This window comes from Paramisgurnus dabryanus, chromosome 1, assembly GCF_030506205.2.
Source record: "Paramisgurnus dabryanus chromosome 1, PD_genome_1.1, whole genome shotgun sequence".
Lineage (NCBI taxonomy): Eukaryota > Metazoa > Chordata > Actinopteri > Cypriniformes > Cobitidae > Paramisgurnus > Paramisgurnus dabryanus.
The window spans coordinates 49,017,325-49,044,526 of NC_133337.1; the positions used below are offsets into that span (position 1 = coordinate 49,017,325).

The window sequence follows — 27,202 nt, forward strand, 5'->3', positions numbered from 1 at the left end:
GCTCTCGCATCTGTGCGAAGTCTAAACATAAACTAAAATAGTAGTAATCCTTACCTATTTGTTCAGTTTTATGCGTTTCATGCGAGCTGTGGCAAACTATCCCTTTTGTTTGAAATATAATCTGCTGCATCTTGGCGCCTCATTCTCATGCACGTGCAGAGAGCTGCGCTCTGTCCGAAGGCAGATCAGTAGGTAGTAATCCTGTTTATGATATGCATTTCAAGTATTAATACATCCCTCGTGTTTAAAATATAAATATCTGAGAGGTTTTTCCCCGCTTGGTAAGCCGACCGGACGTGACATGGGGGCGTGGCAGCATCGACGATCCCATTTTTTAATTCGAAGTTCGAGGATGGGACTTAATTTCGATCGATTTCGATTTTAAATCGAAATCGTGACACCCTTACCACAGATGGGTCGCACCAGAGTTCGGCGACAGAACAGGTGAACCACCTGTTAAGAGCGGTCTCAAAACGGCTGTTTAGTGCGCACCAGAGTGAAGCTGTTGTGTTCACACTGACCCAAGCAAACCTTACTCGGACCAACATGTAATTTGGGCCGAACTAAACAGTGAATGTGTGAAAGCACCCTAAGTTGATATATCAGTGCAAAACAATTTGGAACAATCCATGGTTCCTTAAAAGGTTAAGTTTTGAGCACACAGGGTCTTCTTCAAACTAATTTCAAATTTTTGAAGCTGTGGTATGTCTTCCTTGCTTGTTTAACCTTCTTATATACAGAATATTTGGTCAAGCACCCAGTTTGAGCATTTTTGCCAGGGATGTGAAAGCTTTCGTTTGTGTTTGTCAACTTAAAAAAACATTACATAGCAAAATGCATTGTATATGTCAAAATAATTTATTTTTTATTTTAGGCCAAAAATCATTAGGTTATTATGTAAAGATCATGTTCAAGATATTTAGCAAATTTTCCCTACCCCAATAGAGTCTGGACCTTCTTTTGATAGACCCGCCCCACACATACGCAACCCAGGCAACGATGTCGGTTAGTATATGTAGTTAGTAAATGTCGGTTACTGATTATTGGCTACAAGTGTGTTTTGGCTCGACTCTCTTTCCAAAAATCATACACCCGCCTTTAATTTTTGTGAGTGGTTGGAGTTGCCAAGGATTTCTTTTGGGCAACTTCCAGATTTTCAATATTTGTCAAATATCATCCAATCCTACCAAACCATAGATTAATGAAAAGCGTATTTATACAACTTTCAGATGATCTTAATTCTCAATAAATCTCAACACATTTACCTTTACCATATGCTAAACTGAGATTGAACAGAGAAATTAGACTGTTACCTTGTAGTTGCTGCTGTTCCAGAGTCAGTGTTTCCATGGTATACGTGCAGAACTCCAGATTTTCTAATGCTTGTTGTCTTGAGGTCTCATCCTGCTCCTCTTCCAGCATGGCCTGAAGCTCCTGAGCTGTGTGAGAGTAAATATCAATGTCTCTCTCCACCTCCTCCAGCCTCAGAAGCAACCTGTACTGCTCCTTTTCTCTCTCTCTTTCTCTCTCCATCTCTTTCTCTAGAGCATCCTCTGCATCCTCCACCTCCTCAACTACCTCATCCTCTTCTGGTGTATGGTAGAAGGGGTTGGATGCGGGTTGAGGTGGGCGGAGGCATGGAGGAGGTGGGCGTGGTGCTGGCCGTGCCGGTTTGTAAGGCTGATGAGTAATAGGAGCTGGTGGCCTTAGGACCCGTGGTCGAGGAGGAGGTGGGCGTAGCGATTTTTGCCTCTCCAGAGAGGAGGGGGCGGAGCCAGCTGGGGAGGGAGTGTGGAGGAACAGGTGGTCGACTGGGGAGTGGGAGGAGCCACGAATGATGTCATTCTCACTGCTGTAGTCCATAATGGAGTAGTGGCGGGAAACTTTGTTGCCCCATCCGGCGCTGAGCTCCTCCCATCGGCTCTGTTCTGTCGTTCCGTTCCCTCGACCCGGTAAACTGTTTTCGAACTCGATCAGCTGCTGGGAGAGCTTGGCTTCAAGATCACCAGGTGACAGATTCTCAGCCCCAGTCGTCTGAGATGTGGGTAATCCATTGGAGCTCGATCCCTGTGACCATGCATCGCGGTCCCTGCGACCATTGGATATAAGGTCTGCATCATTGATGCTTGCGTGCCGGGTCACCTTCTGCCTATTCTTCTGGTTTCGACCAGATCGAGTCGAAATTTTACTGCTGAAGGGAAGTCTGCTATCATGAGAGGCATAGTGGCCTTTGTTTCTTGTCCAGGTGGAATTGGGTGAGGTTTTAGTGGGTGGTGCTCGTGGAGGTTCTCGTAAGCTGGTGTGGGAACTGGTGCTGTACTGTCTGTTGCTAAGGGCGTGCAGACTGGGTCTAGGAGGCAACTGGGGGCGAGTGTGACTGCCTTTGCTTGTCCTTTGAACTCCAATGCTACTCACATTGTTGGGTTGTGTGTTAGGAGGTGGGGGTCTCTCTCTCCTTCGGACTTGTGATGGATTTTGCATTGTATTTGTCTCTTGAGAATTTATATCGGAGAGCAAGCATTGAACATCTTCCTCTTTTCTTTCTTCCTCTCTGCGCTCAAAGTAATCCAGGTCCCACACTGTGTGGTCTTCTTGAGTAGCCCAATCGTGCCCGTATTCTGGAATTATGTAATCCTGTGGCGTCGAGATATACTCTGGAGTGTAAAACACTTCCTCCTCATGCCTCTCAGGCTCACAAATTTCCCTAACTAAAGTCTCTGGTTGTGGTGCAACTGGCAGCTGCCCCTCCATCTTGACAAATCGATGAGGGAAAACTCCTCTCCTGCCATGTATTTGCCCCTCCAACCAACCATCTTCTTGTGTGGCCAGGATACGTATCCTATCCCCAACATCAAAGTCCAGCTCGCCAGGCTCAATTGCCCGAAATTCATAAAGTGCTACACCATAAACAGCTCCCTCTTCTTCCTCCTCCTCCTCCTCCTCTTCAACCTGCTGTTGTGTCTCCACTGGACTTTCCTCATCTCTCTCCTCCTCATCCCTCACCTCTTCTTCCGTGCTGTAAGCCGAATACTGTTCGAGGATCTGAGGTTCGTGCTCCTCCTGTGGCGAGCGCAGGGGTGCGAACAGCTCAACGAAGCCCTCAGGGAAAATCCCTGTCCGTCCGTCCAGCTCACCCTGGAACCAGCCAGACTCAGGCAGGCCTATGATGGTGATGACATCACCCTCACGAAAGTCCAGTTCCTCGTCTAGCTGGGCGTGGAGACTCATAAGAGCGCGGGCTTGACCGAGGGCATGCGGGGGGAGCTCGGAGGCCTGGGCAGCCGCACTGCGCTCCGAAAGCTGCCTGGATTGACCCGAGAGCGCCAGCTCTTTAACACACGACGTGGGGAACAGTCCACGTGAGCCCCATGCATTTCGTCCTCTCATCCATACCGCATCCACCGCATCTTCAGCAGCAACTACATCACCTATGGTAGAGAAAGCAGGATGATCACTTAATAGGTGTCAGAAAAATCTAAACCTCACAAATGAATCTTTACAAGAACACTAGCAATAAATCGCACAGACACAGTTGTTTCAATAAATATTGCAAATACATTTTGGAAGGCGTTCCAGCATAAGCGATGAAAGCTATGCAGCTTATTCAAAATGTTGCAGATTTCTACCGTAGAAATGTGCAAAACTGTATACAGTATTATACAAATGGTCTAGCCAAAGAGTTTTCTGAATGACTAGTCGATCTTCATATAACTCTAATGCTATTCACAAACAGCATAACAGACTTTGTCTTCAGATCGGAGTATGAACAAACATATTAACACAATTGCACGAGTTTTAGTTCTGTTTACAATTCAAACAATTGTTTGCCGAGAAAAGAGGTGCCAATGCAAATATTTACATTATTTGCATTAGGTTTAAAATGGATTAGATTGTGGATTTAGGTGGAATTGTATGATGTGTAAGTTTTGTTTGTCTTAGTGTAACTAAGCTATATTTACAGTAAATCATGTTTTGTAAGCGGTTATAAATAAAGGCATGTGCTAAACGCCTTAAAGGGACACTCCACTTTTTTTGAAAATATGCTCATTTTTCAGCTCCCCTAGAGTTAAACATTCAATTTTTACAGTTTGGAATCCATTCAGCTGATCTCCGTATTTGGCGCTAGCACTTTTAGCATAGCTTAGCACAATCCATAGAATCAGATTAGACCATTAGCATCGCGTTGATATTTTTCCTATGTAAAACTTGACTCTTCTGTAGTTACATTGTGTGCTAAGACCGATGGAAAAATTAAAAGTTGTGATTTTCTAAGCAGATATGGCTAGAAACTATACTCTCATTCTGGTGTAATAATCAAGGACTTTGCTGCTGTAACATGGCTGCAGGAGGTGCAATGCCGAAAATAGTCCCCTCAGTATCTTTCAATAGCAGGGGACTATTTCTGGGCACTACTTAATATCATTACGCTTCCTGCAGCCATGTTACGGCAGCAAAGTCCTTGTTTTAAATAGGAAAAATATCGAAACTATTGGTTATTTTTTTAGGCGCGATGCTAATGGTCTAATCAGATTCAATGGATTGTGCTAAGCTATGCTAAAAGTGGTAGCGCCAGACCGGGAGATCAGCTGAATGAATTCCAAAACGGTAAGAATAAAATGTTTAAAATAAGCATATTTTCAAAAAAAGTGGTGTCCCTTTAAATGCAAATAGAAATATATCTAGCAGGTGTTTAATTGTGATCATATATTTGTTCACACACAGGGCAATAGACAAACACTTTTTTTTCTTTATGTTGTTCTTTCAAATAGCATTCGAGCTGTGTGGAGCTCTCCTCTGACCTCTGACCTCAAGTTAGTTTGCATGGCCCTACTGGAGTCATTACTGTGATCAGTTTCAGTCTGCAAACATAGACACACAACAGTAGTAGCCAAAATGTTCATTGGGATCACAGGGGTCACATTCCACACTGAATGCTCCGCCTCCTATTGTGTTAAACTCATAAATTATGATCCCTGCTGAACATGATAGCGGAAACCAAATTCAGCAGCTTAAGTTATTTTGCAAAAACTAAGAAAGTGTGTCATACACTAAACTTTCTGCACAGTTCTGACTGATCCATCCATCTAAACATATAGAAAACATAAACAATCAGTGTGAAACATCAACCACGAAGATTTCTCTTCAAGTCAACAATACAAAAGTGAGAACAATACATAGCTAAAAGAGGCAAAATTAAAACATAAATACATAGTTTCACATTTCTGAAAAACCTCTGCTTTTACTCTTCAGTTTAAAAACAAAACCAGTGACATCTAGTGGTGAACTGGGATCAGTGCTTATATATGGTATTTTCAACCACACGTTGAGATTAAGTTTCCTTAACACAAATTAAGATAATTTTTAATAAATGATGGTAACTAAAGTACACATTAACGGTATGTATGGACTTCCATAGTAGAAAAAACAAATACTATGGAAGTTAATGGGTACCGTCAACTCTGTCCTTACCATCATTTATGAAAATATCTTCGTGTTCAACAGAATAAAGTAACTCGTACAGATTTAAAACTTCATATGGGCGGGTAAATTACAGATTTTCATTTTTGGGTGAACTATGCCTTTAATGGTCATCAAACCATAGGCCAAAAATACATTTTGCTATTGCTTGCTAGGATTTTCTTTAGAACTGATAAACGCATTTTGAATAACACCAAATATAGTCCAGTTTTGATCTTTTACTAACTTCAGATACTGGTATAGCCAAGCTGGACCCTCTATAAAAATCTTAAAGCTGAAAAAACAGTGTGGGCTGAAAACGATGAATGATGATTTGCCAATAGCGCAGTTTATTTGCATGCAGTGTTTGTGTTGTTTTAGCACCAGATTATTTGACTAAACAATTATGCAAAGCGAGTAACAGCACATGCATGCTCAAAATATACTGCTAAAGGCAATTTGAATGTGTAATAATAGCACAGCGCTTTTTGTGCCAGACAAATGGCAAAATTTATAACCAAGAAGGAGGTGTGGTTGCTCTTAAAAGACTATGACCTGGTTAAACAGCAATTTAGTTTACGTTTTTTGTTTTGTAATACAAAGCGATTGACAATGATGCATAATATGTTATTTAACTAAGCATGAGGTGTATCTACCTCTCTTTAAGGGTAAGTTTCCGATCTCTGAAGAATGAAAGTCATTGATGCACACATACAGATTCTCTCCTGTCTTAGTGCTTGGAATTGTAACAGCTTCCACAAAAGTGCTGGGAAACTGGCCTGAAAAACAGCAGAGAGAAATGAAAAAGGTTAATACTGTCATATAAAAGTAAGAACATTACAGGTGTGTGAGTTTGAGCAGGATTTTACCCGTGACTCCATCTTTGACACCAAGCAGCCAGAATTCATCGACAACGCTAAGTACTTCGATGACATCACCAGTAAACAGAGGAAGTTCTTCTGACACGCTGGGCAGGAACTCGAACACGGCACGCACCACCGATCCGGCCTCCATGTTCACTCATCACCTGACTGTCACAAGCAACAGAACGCAAAATTAAACATGACCTTCATATAACAAAGAAATGAACAGACACGATGCACATACATACGATCTGTTTCAATTTAAACCTCTTAGTTACATGTAAATACTCACATTTCTTCATATAGTGGGGATGCTTAATCTATTAAGTAATATTAAAGGAATCGTTCACCCTGAAATGGAAAATAGCCCATATTTTTTTACTCACTAAGCCATCTCAGGTGTATATGACTTTTCTTTCAGCCAAACACAGTCAGAGTTATATTAAAGGGGACACACCATGAAAATTTGACATTTTCCATGTTTAAGTGCTATAATTGGGTCCCCAGTGCTTTTATCAACCTAGAAAATGTGAATAAGATCAACCCAATAACTTAGTTTTGGTAAACCATTCTCCGCAGTCGTGAAAAAATAGGTTAATGAAATTTGGCTTCCCTGGTGATGTCAGATGGGGATACTACCGCCCCTTAATCTGCCCTATCCAACCACGCCACTGCCATTTAGTAGATCAGCTCATTTGCATGTTAAATGACACACCCATAACGGCACATTTTTGCTCACACCTACAAAGTGGCAATTTTAACATGCTATAATAAATTATCTATATAATATTTTGAGCTAAAACTTCACATGTGTACTCTGGGAACACCAAAAATTTATTTCACATCTTAAAAAAGTCTAGTGAAATGTTCCCTCTAAATAATACACTGTCAGAAAAAAAGGTACAAAGTTGTTCCTTTTTCTGTCGCTGGGGTGGTACCCTAAAAGGTACCTTTTTGTACCTTTATGGGTATACAACACATTAAAAAAGTTGTACCTTATAGGGTACAATATTATACCTTAAGGATCAATTGTGTACCTTAAGGAACAATTTTGTACCCGTTAAATTTTAGGGATACAAAACAGTTAACTGTACCTTTGAAGGTACACAATCGATCCTTAAGGAACAGTAATGTACCCCAAAAGGTACAACATTGTATTATGTTTATATACCTGTAAAGGTACAAAACGGTACCTTGGGGTACCACCCCAGTGACAAAAAAGGTACAGTTTTGTACCTTTTTTTCGAAAAGTGTACCCTGGCTCTATTCAGCTTTATAATGTAATTGGATAGTGCCCCATTTCATGCGGATATTTTGAGATTAAGCAATGAGTTTTGTAATAAAACATTTATTATTTCCTCTTAATCAGCTGAACAATGAAAAAGCTTTTTTGCTATTTTTGTCCGAATAGTCGGTTGCCAAACGTTTGGTGCATTCCCACTTAACATCAGAAGACATAACTTTATAGATTAGATTAGTTTTTGATTGATGGATTTGCTTTTTTAAGCTTTAAAAATGGGGCACTATCCAATACCATTATAAAGCTGTAAAGAGCCAAGATATTATTTATTATTAAGACTGTTATATTTAGGATGGCTTAAGAAGGAGTAAAATATGGGCTTATTTTCATGTTGGGTGAACTTTTCCTTTAATAAAGAATATTTATTTTTTGCGTTTGGGGTTGTCAATATTTTTATTCATGAGTAATTTCACATTCTGAAGTGATGAGCTCAAATATTAACTTCAGACCAGCTGTTTCTTTTAAACTTACAACAAACAGAAATCTCCACTATGAGCAACTTGGGAATACATCAGAATCTGTTTGTTGCATCTACTTAGCTTCGTGAAACTCGTTGTGACTGTATCATATAAACTGGAGGGAAAAATGTGAATTGATTTCACCTCTTCATCAAGCCAAAATGTGTTTATATAAAACTGAAACACATTTAGTCAATTACATGAGAGTAATAATAGGGTGGAGGCCTTAAGAGGGACACTGCAGTCTAAAGTTACAGACAATGAGTCATAAAGCTGTTTGCATGAACATTTAAAAAATATAAAATCATGATTAAATACTGTAAAATCTACTTTAGTTAGTCCTCTTTAGTAAAGAAAGCTAAGTCTAGAAAACATTAACATAACTGTAAAACAATGTACATTTATTAAAGAATATGAAAATGTTTATGAAGGTCAAGATTGAGAAACTAGATTGTCCAGGTACTCCTCCGTTACAAACAAATAAAGAGATTGATCTCACCCGCTAATGAAGCCAAATCTAGAATGAATGAAAGATTAAATGGCACTGTGAAAGTGTGCTAGACAGAGAATGATAGAGAGAGGAAATGAGAGCTAAAACACACATGTTTCACAACCTCAAAGGGCTCTCTGTCTACTGTGTGTCTCTCTCTCTCGGGACGTCTCGGGTGTCGGGTGAGGGGTAACAGGTGACCCTATCGGGAGATGACGTGGGTTACAACAGGACCGGAGTAGTTGCTATAGGAATGGTCGCCAGGTGTAAGACTGTGTCTGAGTGTCCAGTTTATAATTCGTAATATGAGGAGAAAATTTCACCATGTTTGCATGAGGAGTGGGTTAAGAAACAAAATAAAGGCGTCACTCACCACTATACCTAATGCAGGTCACAATTTACCTCATTCCTCAGTAAGAACACAAATCCTAAAAAGAAACTCTTATCCCCACACAGAAGCCTAAAAAGCTGACTGTCAATCTACTTATGTGACATGGCACTTGTAAAAAGTATCAGTTCTTCAGTATCAAGTGAGTCAGTAAAATAAATGGGAGAACATGACTTTTATACAGCTCGAGTGTTTTGTTCAATTAGCATTTGTGTTTCGCTTTGGTTGCAACCGGTGACTTCTCTCCCGAGGGGCGCAAATTCAAAATATGTGTTTGAAGTGTCATGTGTGTTGCTCGTTATGTCAAAATATGTTTTTCTAAAGGGTTTATGATAAAAGAGACGCTCACGTTCACAAAATAATTGACAAACATTTAAAGGAACAGTATGTAAGAAAATCATATCAATCAATCATAAAATGGCCCTGATATGTCACTAGACATTAAGAAATCATTTTCATTTCAAAACCTTATATCACTGACAACAGTGGTCTGGCCAGGATATTGTCATTTAAAATGTGGAGTTGCAGCCCTCAACTGATGTTTATGTTGTCAATTTGTGTATTGGCCACCAGCTGTGTGATTGCAGTACCAGTGTTAGCCACAAGTTTTGTGATTGCAATACCAGTTTTGGCCACAATCCTACATACTGTTCCTTTAACACTAAACTCTGCTTACATATGAGATTAAGTGAGTTTCTGGCAAACGCGAGGGTCTCTTTTATTACAAACCCTTTCGACGCGTGTGCAGCAGGCTCGCATTTTGACAAGACACATGATAATCATAGTTCACATGACGCAACAAACACATATTTTGACATGACAAGCAACACACATGACGGGCTAAATACATGTTGTGACAAGCTTTGCATCGTACGCCCTCAAAAAGTCGTCACCGGCTGCCACTGGAAATTGGTACAAATAACCATGAAATTTTAATGGTTTCAACTACTAAAATGTTGGTATCATGACAACACTACATAGTACAAGACATATCAAGTCACAGAAATATGTAAAAAGTCTGCAATGCATCAAAACATTTTTGCTCAGGCAGCAGCATGGGCACCTTTTTGCTCTTGCATTCTTTCAGGTCAATAGTTAGACAGCAGCACTGTGCAAGTTAGTTTCAAAGTTCTTACTGTACATTTCCACCGGTATGTTTGAAAACAACTCCAAACACACAATAGTGAAACTGCATGTGAAATATGAATCAGATTATTAGAAACTCCTGCACCATCAACAACAGAGTCCAACATATGTGAACGGTCAAGATGTTGTGCTCCCTGATCAACACGTGGTAATCCATCTGAAAATGGGAGACTTGTTGACAGCATTCAATTATTTTCATTGTCACACTCTTTAAACAGCACATCAATAAGCTGACTAAACCTAATGTTAAATAAGTGGTTTGAATGAGGGAAATACCAATGTGAGCATTTTCAGGCACATGAGGATAGAGCCATAGACATAACTCTCTGTGGGTGTGTGTGTGGGAGAGATAGAGAGAGAGAGAGTAGTAGCAGCAGCATGTCTCTCTACTTTAAATGTAAAAAAAAATTTACCACAGTGCTGGGAGATCACAATCTATCATTTCAAGAAGTTATGAATATTTCCAGCTGACTACTGGGTCATGATGTCAGACAGAGAGCTTGTATGTCTTTACTGTTTTCCTGAGTCGACTTTACTATAAACTTGATTTTATAAAGGCCATATATTTTACTTTTACATTTGGCAGATGTTTTATCCAAAGTGACTTATGCTGCATTCAATCTATATATTTATTATCAGTATGGGCGTTCCCTGGGAACCAAACCCACAACCTTTGCACTGCGTAACCAATGCTCTATCAATTGAGCCATCTGTTCTGTTCTTGTTATATGTCCTGTTTGATTTACAGTATTATACATTACTGTGCAGCACATCTAACTAAATTCACTTCTCGTGTTCTCATAACCCCACCAAAAGTTATGTTGTTTGTTTGTCTTTCCATGTCCAACAATTCCAAAGATTATTTTGTATTTCCATGTCTGATCACTAATCATGTCTTCTATTTTATAATGACACAAATTATTATTTTATTTTGCACCTACTATTTAAGCCAGACATCATAAGCCAGACTAACATGCTACACAGTATTACTTGCAGCTGTTTTCCAGTAAGTTACTGTAGATTTAAATGCCTGTTATTTACGGGAAATAGTTTGTTCAAAGTTAAATTAAACATTTACAAGTCTGTGTCTTTACTAAATAAAACTAACAGCCTCATGCAAAGCATTCTGTTAACCAAAATCTGAAGGAAAAACAGAAAAATGTAGATGAGGATTTCTGGTTCCCAGAATGCTTTGCATGAGGCTGTTATTTTATAGTTTTATTCTGTAAAGATAAAGATTTGTTAATGTTTAATAATGTTCGTTTAACTTTGAACAAACTGTTGTCACTATATCCACAAAGGTCAAGTGTCTGCATGTGTGTTTCTTCTTGTTTTCTTCAAGTTCCTCTTAGTCAGTTCTTCCGACGTATAAGAAAGAGATATGTACTGATGAGCAAATGTGGTGGTAGAATAAACTTAAACTACCCATTATTTGACAGATGTGGCAAACCAGTAACTGTTTGCCCAACAATTCACTTCCAAACACCCTTTAAAATGTAGTTTTTTTTAAAAACAAATCACCTATTTAAGGAATGACGTATTCTCCATGCTGAAAACAGCAAAACAGGCCTAAGCAGAGCTCTGTGTCTGAAAAGCACCGCCCTTTTTTGGAATATTTTCTATCCAAATATGTCTATCTGTAGTGTTGCAAATGTCTTTGGATGTTTTTCAGTGAAAAGGATGTAAGACTGGAAAACAATTTCCTTCATACTGTATCTCACTGTCACACAGAGCATATGAAGAGCTCAGATGCAAAAGCCTTGATGCCATCTCCGTCAAACATGAGATAATGATATTAAAGGGATAGTTCATCCAAAAATAAAAATTCTCTCATCATTCACTCACTCTCATGTTGTTACAAACCTGTATCAGTTTCTGTTCTGATGAACATCAAGAAAGATACACTGTATTGCCAATATTTTGAGACATCTGCCTTTATATGCACATGAACCTCAATGATATCCCATTCTTAATCCATTGGGTTTAATATGCAGTTCAGGGTTTCCCGCAGAAAATTTGTTAGTTAAGGTGGTAGGGTTGGGCGGGTGGTTGGGGCCGAGGGCGTGGCAATCAAAGGGGCGGGGCCTATGCGTCATGATGAAAATTAAAATATTTTAATAAAATAAATAAATAAAATATGTTTTTTTAAAACACTCAAATAAAACTTAATTTTGAAGAAACTATGACAAAAAACGAACACATACTAGATTATTAATGAATTAAATGTTTTACCTCTAACGGGAATAGCTGCGTGGTGAAGTGAAACTAAAGGGTTAATAAACACAAACTAAAGCAGATGTTGTAGAACGTCTGGTGAACGATGATAGATAGCGCAAAAATGTAAAAAACTGATTATTTCCCATTATTAATTACATTATCATACGCTATTTTTTTTTTTTAGTTAAGGCGGTAGGGTTTCCAAGCTTAGGCGGGCCGCCTTAACTGAAATATGCTGCGGGAAATTCTGCAGTTGGTCCACCCTTTGCAGCTATAACAGCTTCAACTCTTCTTTGAAGACTTTCTACCAGCTTACTTACTTTAAAATTGCAAGAACTAAAGACGAATACAATAACAGGCTTAAAAATAATCCCATAACATAAGTCCACTTACAGTTCTCACGGACACACGTTTTATCAACTGGCTATCCTCCAGACATGACGGACCACGTCTTATCTCATTTCGGCCGTGTGGTGCGCGTGCACGCTCGCGGTGTGAAGCCATAGACAGTTTGTGAAGGGCATCTGCGCTATTCTGCGAGATGTTTATCAACTGGCTAGTTATCCTCCAGACAGTGACGGTCCGGACCACGTCTTTCTCATTTCAGCCGTGTGGTGCGTCCCCGCTTAACGTGTGATGCGCGTATGCGCTATTCTCCGAGATGCACTTGACGGCCTTTTGTGCAGAGAAAATTTTTTTTTTGTTAAGGCGGTAGGGTTTCCAAGCTTAGGCGGGCCGCCTTAATGGCCGTTTCACACGGTACGCGGTAAGCGGCAAAATCGCCGCGCGGCTTCAGCTTTTCTCTTGTATTTGAAGCGTTTTGTGCAGCATTTAGTGCAAATACGTTTATCTTCAACGGCGCTATCATGAAGTACCATGTCTGGAAAAGGAATAGGATTTTGGGTGCACGACCAAGGCGTGTGGACCAACTCCGCTTCACCTCTGTAACCGCCCCCGTTTTGCCGCTTTTCGCACGTCTCCTATTAAAAAAAAATAAACACTCGCGGTTGCCGCGTACCGTGTGAAACGGCCTTAACTGAAATATGCTGCGTGAAACCCTGCAGTTGGTCCACCCTTTGCAGCTATAACAGCTTCAACTCTTCTTTGAAGACTTTCTACAAGGTTTAGGAGTGTGTTTATGGGAATTTTTGACCATTCTCCTAAAAGCACATTTGTAAGGTCAGACACTGATGTTGGACGAGAAGGCCTCGCTCGTAGTCTCCACTCTAATTCATCTCAAAGATGTTCTATTGGATTGGGATCAGGACTCTGTGCAGGCCAGTCAAGTTCATCCACACCAAACTCGCTCATCCATGTCTTTATGGACCTTGCTTTGTGCACTGGTGCACAGTCATGTTGGAACAGGAAGGGGCCATCCCCAAACTGTTTCCACAAAGTTGGGAGCATGAAATTGTCCAGTCAGGCAAGTACAGTTTGCCTGGCAACCACCAAACCCAGAATCGGCGATGGAATTGCCAGACAGAGAAGTGAAATTCGTCGCTCCAGAGAACATGTCTCCTTTGTTCTAGAGTGCAGTGGCGACGTGCTTTACACCACTGCATCCGACGCTTTGCATTTACCTTGGTAATGTAAGGCTTAAATGCACTAAACAAAACCGGCTTACACTGGTTGTAAGAAAAACAACTGTATAAAATCAAAGCTGAAATCCGTAGCATTTACCTTAATACTGCCCAATAAACGGCTCTGGGCATTCATAAACCACGCCTCAAATACGAGAAAATGAACATGTGGTTTCCAGACCACGTCTGAGACTGGTCTGGTGTTAGCCAGGCTAACCTCTGATGCAAATAACCTCAAACTCAAAATTTCCCATTAAATTATACCTGACATCTCAAATTATAAATCATTATACTGTTGTGGATCAGGGTAAGGATATGGTTTTGAACACTGATTTTGTGTGCATTTGCTCAATAACTGATTTTTACCAGAAATTTCTGAATTGCAGCACAACTTGCGTTTTTTTTTCTTCACATCTAACATTTGTGAATTGTGCAATAGCACCAGCTGGGCCAAGAATTGTTTGTTTAATAATTGTTTTTTAATATGACTACAAGCTTAAATGCATTCTTTTTAAAAACCTAATAATATTTATTTCTCTTTCTAATCCCTAATCATGCCTTTCACCTCATCCAATCATTACATCTTCTGGTCTCAGATCTTCACATGGACCAACATGAGATGAGAAAATCAGGCTATTCCATATTAAAACTTTGACTAGTTATAATCTACAACAGTTGTTCCAATGATAATAATGGTTTAAACCCCCCCTAATCTAAAAAATTCTGATGTTTCAATCAGAAACTGAGTCGCCAGTGTGTGTTCAGAAACATCCTGTTATTATACAAATCCATGTATTCTTCTTTGTGTAATCTCCTTTAAACTGCAAGAGTCACCCAATACAGGCTGTTGGGGATCCCCTAGCAGTATGATGTCACATTGATTACGCCCCAACCATAACTGCTCACAGACTCCACCTTATGAGCGAGTAGTTTAACCTTCTGCCAGAGACACATGTTTTGATGTAGTCCAAAGCACATGTGTAAGCACTCAACCCCCTACTCTTCATACAGGGAGGGGAACAGAAGCTTTCTTTGCATTTAAAGACACACACAAAACAGTGCGTTTTTCATAGCAGCCCAAATGGTCATGTTCAACATCATATAATGAAAGATCTTTGGTGTATTTTGAGCTGAAACTTTACGACACATTCTGGGGATACCAGAGACTATTTTAATATTGCTGAAAATACCTAGGGTAGGGGGACCTTTAAGTTAACAGATCACAAAATTCATTTTCAGATGAGCAATTAAAGGTGCATGAGGAAATAAAATATAAATCAAGAAATTACAAGCATACATAAATAAAAATAACAAAGTTATAAATAAAGAAAAGTCAATAAATCTTTTTTTAAAGCTACAGAAGTGATTTTCTCTTGTCTTCTGTTTTTTGATTAACATTAATGACACAAATAAATATGCAATTTAGTAACACACATTTGATTTTCTCAACTTTTTATGAAATAATGTACGTAAGACATAACCGACAGTTTTTATATGAATACTTGCAAAGACTGTGTCCTGTCAAGACCAGAGAGACTTGAAAGAGAACACAATTTTGTGTTCGAGCACGTTTTAAAACGAGGCTCTGTGTGTGTACGCTGTGTGTACGCTTCTGACTTGACAAATATTGCGTGATAAGTCAATTCCAAAAGCGGTCATCTTTTTCTTATAACGCGTTGTGTTTCTCGTTTCATGTGTTACAATATTGATCAATCTACAGGTTATTTAGTGCTCTAACATCCTGAAGTATGACTTTTCTGAGATTTTCAAAATAAAAGTAAATCGGGTTTAAATGTGAGGAGTTCCTGTCGGGACGAAAGTAACACTTGTTACTTTTGTCCCGCTGCTAATACTTTTGTATATGTTGAAAATGTTCATTATTCTAATTTGATTTAATTTCATTTTCATAGTGTTCAAACTGTTGAAAAATGTTTTATTATCAAAAATGTGAGATTGTACTGTTGGCTGCTTTTGAAACACTTGATAATACTGAAATTTAAATTAGAAATGTAATTTCATTATTTTTTACAGAGATAAATGGCAAAAAAGTTTACAGTTACATATGAAGAGTTTGGTTTCAAAACGCAATAAATCCATTTTGACAAATTTAGGTAAAAATATGTTTTTTATACCGAGAAAGTGACAAGATGAAAACCACTATTTTCTGTTACAAACTTTCACATTGCATCTTTAGGTTATAAAAACATAAAAAATTCAAATCCATAACTTGATTTTCAATGATTTGTTATAAAAATTGATTATTTTTTCCACAAAATGCAATAAATCCATGACAAGATTTTTTACAAAATGCTATAAATCTATTGAATCAATAACCTATATAAATGTGCATTCATCTTTGCCATTTTATATTCATTTAGTTGACTAGTGTTATACACTGATGAAAAAAATAAACATTAATGGCATTAATCAAAACACTTACTTTGTCATATTAAGAACACTGTCATTGCTGTGGTTATACTTGACGTCGTCGCTTAACATTTTTCACAGCGATCAGCTGTAAAATGTTTTGGTCCTGCTCGATTTTTTTTGACTTTGAGAAAAAATAATGGAAAGTTTTTCAAAAGATCCCCTGGGGTCAATGTGTTAGCATGACAGAGCTAGATGCTGTCGGGAGAACAAGCACCCGTCTCCCTCTCGCGTAAATTATTCGATGTTGATGGCTTACGTTTCTTCCCGTTACAGAAAACCATTACAGGTTTATCAATGCTATTAAAAAAATATTTTGTTTTTGTTTGTTTGTTGATCACGAAGTACAAAGTAGAGGAGGAAAACTAAGATTATGCATCGCCATTGTTTGTTTACATTGGGGCGAATGATGCGCTGTAATTTGTGGAGCGGATTTATTGCATTCTGTGGAAAAGGAGGAGTGGCGTTTATCACGTTTTGGGAAAAAAGGGAGAAAAGATGACACAATAACACGGCATATATTATATTTTGCGTAAAATTAAGAATTTACTTTTAAATACTGACCTGATATAATACTGATTCTGGCAGTAACTATTTTTTTTTCAAAAATGGCGTTTATTGCGTTTTGGAACCAAACTTTTCATATGACTGCATCTTGTTTTGTTGTGTTACTTTTGACCCACCCGTGTGTTACTTTCGTCCCTGCTGTCAGGGTCAAAAGTAACAATTCATTACTCACGTTTAAAGTGAAATTATACAGAAGTCGTTTTACATTTTTTCTAAATTCCACCTGGTATTGATAGACCACAATTGTGAGTTACTGACCACAGCTAAATATATCTCTGTCTAAAACATTATCTTTTAAAATTAAGTTTTTCTGAAAAATGGTACTTTCGCCCCTGCTGTCACCTATATATATATATATATATATATATATATATATATATATATATATATATATATATATATATATATATATATATATATATATATATAGCGTTTTGGAACCAAACTCTTCATATGACTGCATCTTGTTTTGTTGTGTTACTTTTGACCCACTCGTGTGTTACTTTCGTCCCATATATATGCAAAAAAATGTGCATGTGTGCCAATGCTGAACTGTTGGGCCTGGTCTGTACGGATCACGGATTGACTTGGATCTGTTTATTCAGAGTCTATGCATCTATTGTATTGTACATTATATTTTTTGCCTTTTTACATATGTTATTCATTTACCAAATTCAATCTATGCAATAAATTACAACTGCATTCGACACACATGAATGATCAAAACTCTTCTTAAGCTTATAAATAGAGATGAATGAGCAAAGGAAACCAATGAAATAGAGAGAAAGGCTCTCAGTCTTTGTGGGTTAGGGTGCATTTGTGTGTGAGCGAGACACTTGGCACTGGGTTGATAGTGGTGACATTACAACAGACAGCTTTGTAAACACAAACCTAACACTCACGCTGAAGTCTTTCAAAGGGGTCACACATACACACTCAAACAGCTGGCTTGAAAACAAAGATGCAACTGTCTAGTAGATGAACAATTCAGCAGTGAGGACTGAAGTGACTTAATATCACTGATGTATATGCATGTGCATCAGAGTATGTGGGTGTCTTTACAGGATATTGACCCTGTTTGTATTTTGTACAGTAGCATCAGCAATGCAATTGTGACTAGACTACAGCAGGGAACTAAAGTAGACAAACACAGTAATATAACCAGGTGACATGCAGAAAATCCATCCTATCGCACAGCCCTAATCAGAGATTCAGCGTGGACTGTACTGGAATAATGTAACGTCACATCTGGTAAAGGCACGGTGTAAGCCTCACACACATCTGGCTTTGCTTCACCCGAGATGAATAAACATTATCCATCAACCTTTGCAGTCTGTGTTAAACTGTAACATGGCCTTTGATATCTCCTCTATCCTCTCATTTTCCACATAAGTGGGTCTGATCCGGTCCTGGATGGAGTCTATGTTAAAACAATTTTTCTCTGGCTACACGTTCACAATCTCTATTTGGATCGAAGACTGCACTCTTCCAAAACTTTAACTCTAACTCAAACTCCTCTCTCATCTATTTCCTATTCCACTAGTGTTCCCCTTCTGGAACCTGATCTGCTGACCGTCTGCTTTTATTTATTGAACAGGTCCGATTTCATGCCAACAATAGGGGGAAATGTTGGGAGGTGTGGAGAGGGGTTTTTGCAGCACACAATGAAGGCTGGAAGCTTCCATGTTGTGGCATGTTTTTGATGGGGGTTTTTACAACTGTTGGATATTTACCGCATTGGCACAGTGTGAGCCCACAGCATGGCATGTGAGACTGCCACCACCCTTTTAAAGCATTCATTTAAAAACAGCTCGAAAAGAGGGAAGTTTGAATTATTCTAGATCGGCTAAATATTATGTGTCCTGATACTACTACTTGTAATACAAAATGGACTGTGTAACACTATTTTTTTTACAAGCACATGATTGTGGGAAACTATCATTAGCAAATTATACATATGCCTAAAAAATGTATAAAGGCATGCGTGTTAGTAGATAGAATGCTAAATTTTTAGTTTACATGTACATTTTAGGCATTTGATTCTTTTATACACAGTGACACAGTGCATTAGGCTGGACTTTGTAATGCTGGATTCACACCAAACGCAAGAGGAGGCAAAAACGCGCTATTGGCAGGTAGTTGGACGCTTGAACATTTTGAGTTTACTCGCTTCATTTGCGCGTTAGAAAGCCGCGAGTGAAATTCTAGCCATTCGAGACATTCACGCAGAAATCCGCGTCATGGGAGGGGCTTCTGCGTCTCCGCTAGCTTCCTGTAATGACGTCACTACTAGAGCAAGCTCTTGATTTGTTAACGCAGCACGATTTTCGCAAAAGTTCATATTTTTCAACTCACACATTTCCCGCGGCAATGCTCAATTCGTGTCAAATCGCGTCATTCATGCGAACTAAATGCGCGAATGAGGCGGATTCGTAAAACAAGTCTTTACATTGACTTAACATTGAAATAACTCGCGCTTGACACCTCTACGACGACTGATGTGAACACAGCATAAGAGTATGTGGATTGTGTGGGAATCGAACCTAGGGGTTGCTAGATCCTCTACAAGTTGAGCTCCAGAAAACCCAATACACTTAAAATGTATACGGTGTAAAAGGGAAAAAAATTTAGGTCTGGGAAAAAATCTGATACAGTCTGACATTTATTTTATTACACTTTAAACCCATATGCAAAGTGCTATATCATTTAGTATGAGCGGAACCATAAAAGTGTGAATAAGTGCCGCGCCTCCACTCAGTCGCACTAGCTCACACCATAGATATATAAGTGCATAGATGCCACATGCGGCAGTACTAGACACATAGTTTAGGCCAATTTCACAATGCATATGTGAGTTGCGCGATTGCAGAAATCATTTTATTTTTATGTTAACAGGTTAGAGCATTCATACTAGGGGTGTAACGGTTCTCGGTAAAGAATCAAATCGTCTGTCATCCTCCCACGGTTCGGGACGCACGTGCACCACGGTGCACTGTGTTTGATTCGACCACGCATTTCTAAAAACAAAAACAACCCATAAAACTGCAAATGTAAGCTATGCGTGTGTTTATCTGAGAGTACCTATCCAATCAATTCATAGTATGCAAATCTGTTGCCAACCTCAAAGTTCCTCCTCATGTGTTGTGTGTGTAGCACGGACCGTTAAGCGCGGCAAGCGAAGGAGAAAAGACGCTAATCGAGGCATCACCAGCTTCATTTAAGTCTACTGCAGCAGCGATGCTCAAGAAAACGTGTACAAAACTGTATAAAATTTGCGAGTGCCGTATGCTCAAGGCAATACATGTAATATGACGAGTCGCTTATTGCGCCACCATCACCAGGGAGTTGCTGATAGCACGCGATCGCAGGTAAGACTGAAACAGCACACATTGCACACATCTTCTTGGGAAAAAACTTGAAGATAGTGGCATAGAATATAAAAAGTAACCCAGTGTTCTAAGCTATTTTATGTGCATTTTGAAGTTACTGTAAAGTTGGTAAATGTAGTAAAAGAATACAAGTGCTCTTACATGAAAATGTTGATTTTGGCAGAGGTTAAAAACGGCTTAGATTTTTATTTTTGTAAAGAAACCTGTTGTGACCAAAGTGTACCGAAACAGTAGGGGTGGCACGGTCCATGAAAAAAATCCGAACCGTTCGGTTCGCTTGTCTCGGTTCGGAGCGCGTGTGTACCGCACGGTTCAACGGTTCATGGCATGCGCAATGTAGTCTCATGCCCTGTATGTGACCTCAGATAGCGTGTTTCCCTTTCGCGCGAAAGAAGAGGTGACTGGTTTGGAGTATAAGTACTGCGGGTTATGTTACGTGTAGAAATGGCAAGTGGGAGAGAAAAGGAAGTCTGCCCGCAGTTGGAGGATGCGCCAGCGTCGTATAAGTTTGGTGTGTGGAAACATATTTTTATTTCATGTTATGATGACAGCGGAAATAAAACAATAGATAGAACTGCAGTCTATGGGTTGAATATGCTCCAACAGCCACAGGAGATCGCCTTCTCTCCGACCATTTATCTAATCTGAGGTACTGACAACAATGTTTTACGTCTTTTCATATTCAGCGCTATTTTTAGCCTTTCATTGATAAAATTAAAGCGGCTGATTTCCGCGTAGTTTCATTTTGCTAGCGTGTGAAAGTTGCGCGATCTTATTTCAGAAATTGCCCCTCAAAGTAATCAGAAGTGGTCAAAAGAGACTTAAAGAGATTTTAATATTACAGGTGCAAAGGTTATGTTTCTCTCTCGTCCACATAAACTCTCAGTATTAAAGCAACCTCTCAGTGATAAATCTAAGAGCTACACTGAAGTTGGCATTTTAATAAATGCAAGTTATCTTTGTGTGCTAAAAATGCACATAAAGTTTATGTAGATGGTAATACACATTCTCTTTTTTGCCAATTAAATGAAAAGCATGTTGAAATCATCAATGTCTTCCCTCTTGCTCTATCAAAATCTCACCTGGCTTTCCTCAGAGATGGTCCAATGTGCTTAAAGTCAAATTCAGTTTGTGCATGATTACATGATATAACTTTTTTTAATACTGTATCCTAAATTATGGATAATTAATACATTAATAAGATAATACATTTCTGGAGTGTTAAAAATTTAAAGAAAAAATAACAACAAGAACCGTACTGAACCGTGAACCGTGACCATAGAACCGTGATACGAACCGAACCGAGGGTTTTGTGAACCGTGCCACCCCTACGAAACAGTGACCCTTAAATAAAACCATGACACGCACCGAACCGTGAGTAATTTTAACCGTTACACCCCTAATTCATCCTGCAAGTGTGAGCAGCGCATACTCATGGGGCACAGAAGCAGAGCTATAGCAAGAGTGTTACGATTGTTTTAGCACAGAATCTATGCGTCATCCATACATAATATCTATGACTTAGACTACATGATGCTTTGTAACATAGAAAACTTGGGCAATTTCAAACCACGGTTTTGAGACTGCATTTGGAAAACTGTAATTTTTTGGAGAAAATGCTCAGCAGTAATTTTAAATGATGAATTTGTCCATGGGTTGTCGTAAAGCATATTAAAAACACCACAGAGACAATAAAAACTAGATTTTCACCACAGGGAGACTTTAAGTTTTCTATTCTGAAAACCATTCTGCTTCTGAATGATTCAGCTTTGCTTCAAGAGAGCTGTCTTTTATTTAAACATTTCTGTAAGGCTCTTACAGCATTTCTCAGAAAACACCCAAACTTCCACATTCCATCTTTTTCTGCCTGCCATGTTTCTAGGCTCACAAGAACAAGGGTGGGAGGTGTATCTTTGGCAGGTCCGAGTGAAGTTTTACAGGGAAATCCACAGTGCACAAGAGACCATGCATGGGGTGGAGAACTTCCCTGAGACAGAGGAAAAAGAGGAGCACAAACTAAACGGAAAAGGTTGTCGTGGAAACCAAGCGGCTTGCGGGTCTGTGTGAGAAGACTTTTAGAAATGTCAAATTCTCCCATGCACCCCTCCACCCCATCCAAAAACACAACCTTGGGAGGCTGTTTCTTATTTACAGCCTATGCAGAAAACAACCTCCAACAGGGAATCTAATGAGATTACTGGACTACAGCCCAACGCTAAGTCTTAAAGTAGCTTCAATGTAAAGTACGATTTTGGGATTTTTTCCTACAGAAAATACTAGAGAATCAAAACAAAACTAAATAATAATCATTAAAGGGACAGTACAGAGACCTTCAAGCCATCTGAGATACAGATCATCTTTCAGACGAACACAATTTGAGTTATTTTTATCTTTATATCCTGGATCGAATAAGAAAAGAAGATATTGAGTTATCTCTATCTGTAGCTAAAACAACTCACAACACATGGTTCTCATGAGAGTCTATTCTTACCTGATATTCTTATGCTGCGTTTACACCAACCGCGGTAGAGACATGAAGCACGAGTGATTTCAATGTTAAGTCAATGTGAAGACGCGTTGACACACGTCTGGAGGTCCCGCGTCAGGGATGAGGCGTTTGGCGCGGCGCGGAAGACGCGTTTCCGCTTCATTCGCGTGTCTAGTTCGTGTGAAAGGTGCGAATTGAACGTTGTGCGTGGTACGCGCGAATGGTGCATTTTGTGCATTTTGCGGTTCACGCGAATTTGCAGCTCACACCCGAGTTGAAAAATGTGAACTTTGGCGGAATTTTGCGCCGCGTTAACTAGGGATGCACCGATAGGTTTTTTTTGGCCCGATACCGATACCAATTTAAACAGACAACTTCTGGCCGATACCGATATTAAACACTTGTATACAATACTATACAGTTGGTCTATTAGCTAGTTTATTCCTGCATCAAATAATTGTTACTGAACATGGATTGGATCTAATTAACATTCAACTGACCAACATAATGAAAGAGGCACAAATTAAGCTAAAATAAATATAATAAGACAGCATGACAACCTTCAAAGGTGGTTTTTGCTATTCAGCATTTATTTTATTAACAACATTAACTCATTTTTTTTACATATAATGGATTTCTTTATGCAGTTAATTAATAAACAATCGGTATCGGCCTTTCTCGTGCTATTGCAGATATGCCGATGGTTTCAAATTAATCAAAAATCGGCCACATTGGTGCATCACTAGCATTAACCAATCAGGAGCCTGCTTGCAAATACAAACCGGTAACTCACTCGATAAATGCACGATCAAAATCAGTCATCTTGCAAACAGACAATCGCATAGCACTGGCCCTTCCCACAACAAGCGGATTTTGCCTATGACGCAGTCAAATGCATGCTTATTCCGCGCGTATACTTGAAACGCGGTTGGCGTTAACGCAGCATTACGCATCATGCAATATGCATGTTGGCCGCTACCGAAAGCTAGTCATTATTGTTTACAAAGTGTTAAATATGGATTTTTCTTACAAAATCATATAGATTACTCTCAAAAGGCCTTTATTAAGCACCTGGAGTCGTGTGGATTACTTCTGTTAAGGATGGATGAACTATTTTGGCTTTATTTTCTACTGCTGTAAAGCTTGAAAGAGCAAAAACATTTTTTTAAATAACTCAAATTGTTTGTCTGAAAGATGATGGACATATGCTTATCGAAAGGCTTGAGGGTGAGTAAATCATAGGGTAATTTTCCTTTTTCTCTGAACTACTGTTTAAGTAGGCTTTAAGGCTAGGAGGCTGTAAATATAGAAATGTATAATAAAGGCTAGATGTGTAACGGCGGAGTCTCTAACATCATCACCTTGCGGCCATCTTACCACAGGGAGCTCGCTCACTCGTAGCATTGTGTTTTAATGGTGCATGTACTTTTAAATGGCCATAACTTGCTCAATTTTTATACCGATTTTCAAATGGTTTGGTTTCTTACAAACATTATTAATGTGGCTATAATGTGGCTGGATGCTTTAACATGTTTCATGAATTTTTTTTTTTAAAGTATGCAGTGTCATAGGGTACATCTTTGACGTTTATAACAAACCAAACCGTTTCAAAATCGGTAAAAAATTATGCAAGTTATGGTCATTTAAAAGTACATGCACCATTAAAACACAATGCTACGAGTGAGCGAGCGCCCTATGGTAAGATGGCCGCCAAATGCGGACGTTCCACTCAATTGGCCAGCAGCGGGGGCGAGACATCTAGCCTTTATTATACATATCTATGGCTGTAAATAATCCCAAATATTTTAGTTTTAGTTTCAGTTACTGTTGATAGAGCAATTATAGAGCATTTTATATTTACAAAGAAGGATCTGAAAGAAGGATCTGAAACAAGTTGTTAATCCTATTAATGACACTGTTTTAAGCTATGTCATGCTATTTTGATGTCAAATGCTAGCACATGCTGAAGCAAGCACTGCACATGGTGTACATGAGATGTCATTTAGATCTATAGTATGGAATGAATACACAAGCAAATGCCACTGGTCTAAAGATTAATGCTCTTACAAACAGGTGATCATCTACAGCAAGCTACAACTCACTGTTTTCATGAAAACCACAGAGCAACATCCAAGAGATCAAGCCTGTCCAAATGCCACGTCCATCCCAGATCCATTGGCCTGCTTGGGATTACAACAAGCACGCACTTAACAGAATACCCTGGACGTGGCCTTTGTTTTGTATCTGACAAGTCTCAACCTCGTCTGGGCTCAAGAGAGAGAGTCTTGTGACAACAGCAGCATAAGGTCCCAAGAACACAGCTGGTGTTCGAGACAAATGGTACCCATCAGTTGCTGAGAGATTCATGCCGTCAACTGAGTTTGTATGGCACATATGACGTAAAAACAAACCAAGGCTACATCTAATATCAATGACGATACAAAGGATGAGGCATTGTAAATTCACTGTTGAGTCATTCAGCATAAACTTTAGTTCTGGCTTATAAAGCATGTTAGGAATGTTCCAGCCTTTCTTTTTTTTCTGGGATCTGATTGTTTCCAGCATTATGATGGCGAATCCCTTCAGGTTCCGAACATTTTGTCAAACCCACCAATTTTTAATTGAACTATACAGGGAAAATAAACATGGATTATTTTTTAGCAGTTTTTTAAAATTTCCCTGTCATTGTATCCATTAAATATAAGTTTAATTTCTATGCCAAAATACCTTTTGGTACATTCAAAGCATTCTTTTTGCCAGTCATTAATTGGACTAAACAGGGGTTTTTTTCACAGCTTTGCCAACATTGCAACCCACAACTGCTTCCCAAAACGGTTTGAAAACTCCTACCACACCAATTGGCCATCAGCGACCCCACTCGCCATTTATTGGTACCTGGATCTTCTAATTATTAACAACCTACATTAAATGGTTTATCACTGACGGTACATTCACACAGAGCGTCAATGTTAAAGCTTCTACTTTACTTTGAATGGTCGACATCATGTGTTGCCGAACTGAATTGTGGATCTGTCGGCATCACGTCACTGGCGTTGCTTGCGACATAAATTGAACATTTCTCAACTCTTTAAGCGCCAACGCTGGCGTCAGCCAATCAGATCACCTTATGCAAATAACCTAGTGCAGAGCCAATCAATTATGTTTATGCAAGACCGGAGAATAGAGTAGCATGTGTTGCGGCCACTGTGATTGGCTGTTTGCCACGCTTTAGAAATGTCTTCCGTCAAGCTTTAACACTGACGCCCTGTGTGAAAATATAATTTTGTATCTGTAACGCTGAACTGTTTACCTGTATTTGTCTTATGAGTACAGCCGAAAATATCAGACCGACGTCCTGTATGGGCCTCAGGACTACGGCTGTCATCTTACATTAACAAAAGGCTCCAATAACAAGGAATACTACAGCTAAATCAATAATTTAAACTGTGTTACTAGGAATCAAGTCACATGCTAGTTTTCTACAATCATACTGTACCTTCATGCTGCAAAACAATATTCTAATGGTTTCATTTCCAAAATACCATTATGAACCATCAGCTGCTTAAAAAACCATTACAAAATTCCTTTATATAGTCTGTTTTGAGCCTTATTCCAATAGGATTTAAGGGTGTCTTTTGGTTCCCATCTGGCAGATAACATCACACCAACAGAACCCAATACATTACTAATAATGAGTAACCAACAGTGTCCATTATAGTTTATATTAAAACCAATACAATTCCTCTTATCACCATTAGAAATTCAATAAAGGCTTTTATTGTTTTTTTTTTTTTAAGGCCATACTGTATATTGGTTTACTAAAATTCAACAGGTTTATACAAAACACAACCATCAAAGTAGCTGTTAATGCTATGGTTTACAAAAATGAAAACACACTGTTTTGACTATATTCAATTACAAAAGTGAGTAACAACAGAGTTCCTTATTCTTTGTGCTGTGTAAATACAGCACTGTTACAAATGCCAAAACACACCTATAAAAGTTTGTACCATGTGAAAGAATAGTATGGAAAGTATGAATAGTGTCTCAAAGTCTGGCATGCTGTCAGAGCAAAAGTGCCGAAACAACTGATGACAGTTGCCATCGGACAGGTGACTAGTATCCAAACTATATGCTGTTTTAACACACTGACGGGTTAATAAAACCTATACTATTCATTCTTAGCCATCTGATTGAGATGTATAAACAAAATTAATGATTTATGCTCTCCATCAAATGTATTTGCCTCAATGTACGGCAGACCATTGAGTAACATTTGTATAACCATAGTTTTACCACAAATACCAAGTTTAAACTATATTTGCTATATATAACAATGGTTAATTTATGGTTGCTATGGTTTCACTGCAAATACCATAATTCAGCTATGGTTACTGACAGTAAAGCCATTGTTTTTTTTTTGGTTGTTTTT

The 27,202-nt window shown here is 38.9% G+C and overlaps 1 protein-coding gene across 1 annotated transcript in view; it reads right to left on the reverse strand.

The window, feature by feature from the left end:
* The window catches only part of dnmbp (dynamin binding protein), a 72,698-nt gene that overhangs the window by 44,770 nt on the left and 726 nt on the right, over nt 1-27,202 (reverse strand). Inside the window, exons 2-4 of the mRNA XM_065262901.2 lie at nt 6,327-6,488; nt 6,114-6,236; nt 1,474-3,428 (exon numbers count right to left, since the gene is read on the reverse strand). Coding sequence (XP_065118973.1) covers nt 1,474-3,428; nt 6,114-6,236; nt 6,327-6,471 — 2,223 coding nt within the window. The 5' untranslated portion in view covers nt 6,472-6,488. The remainder of the gene's footprint in view (nt 1-1,473; nt 3,429-6,113; nt 6,237-6,326; nt 6,489-27,202) is intronic.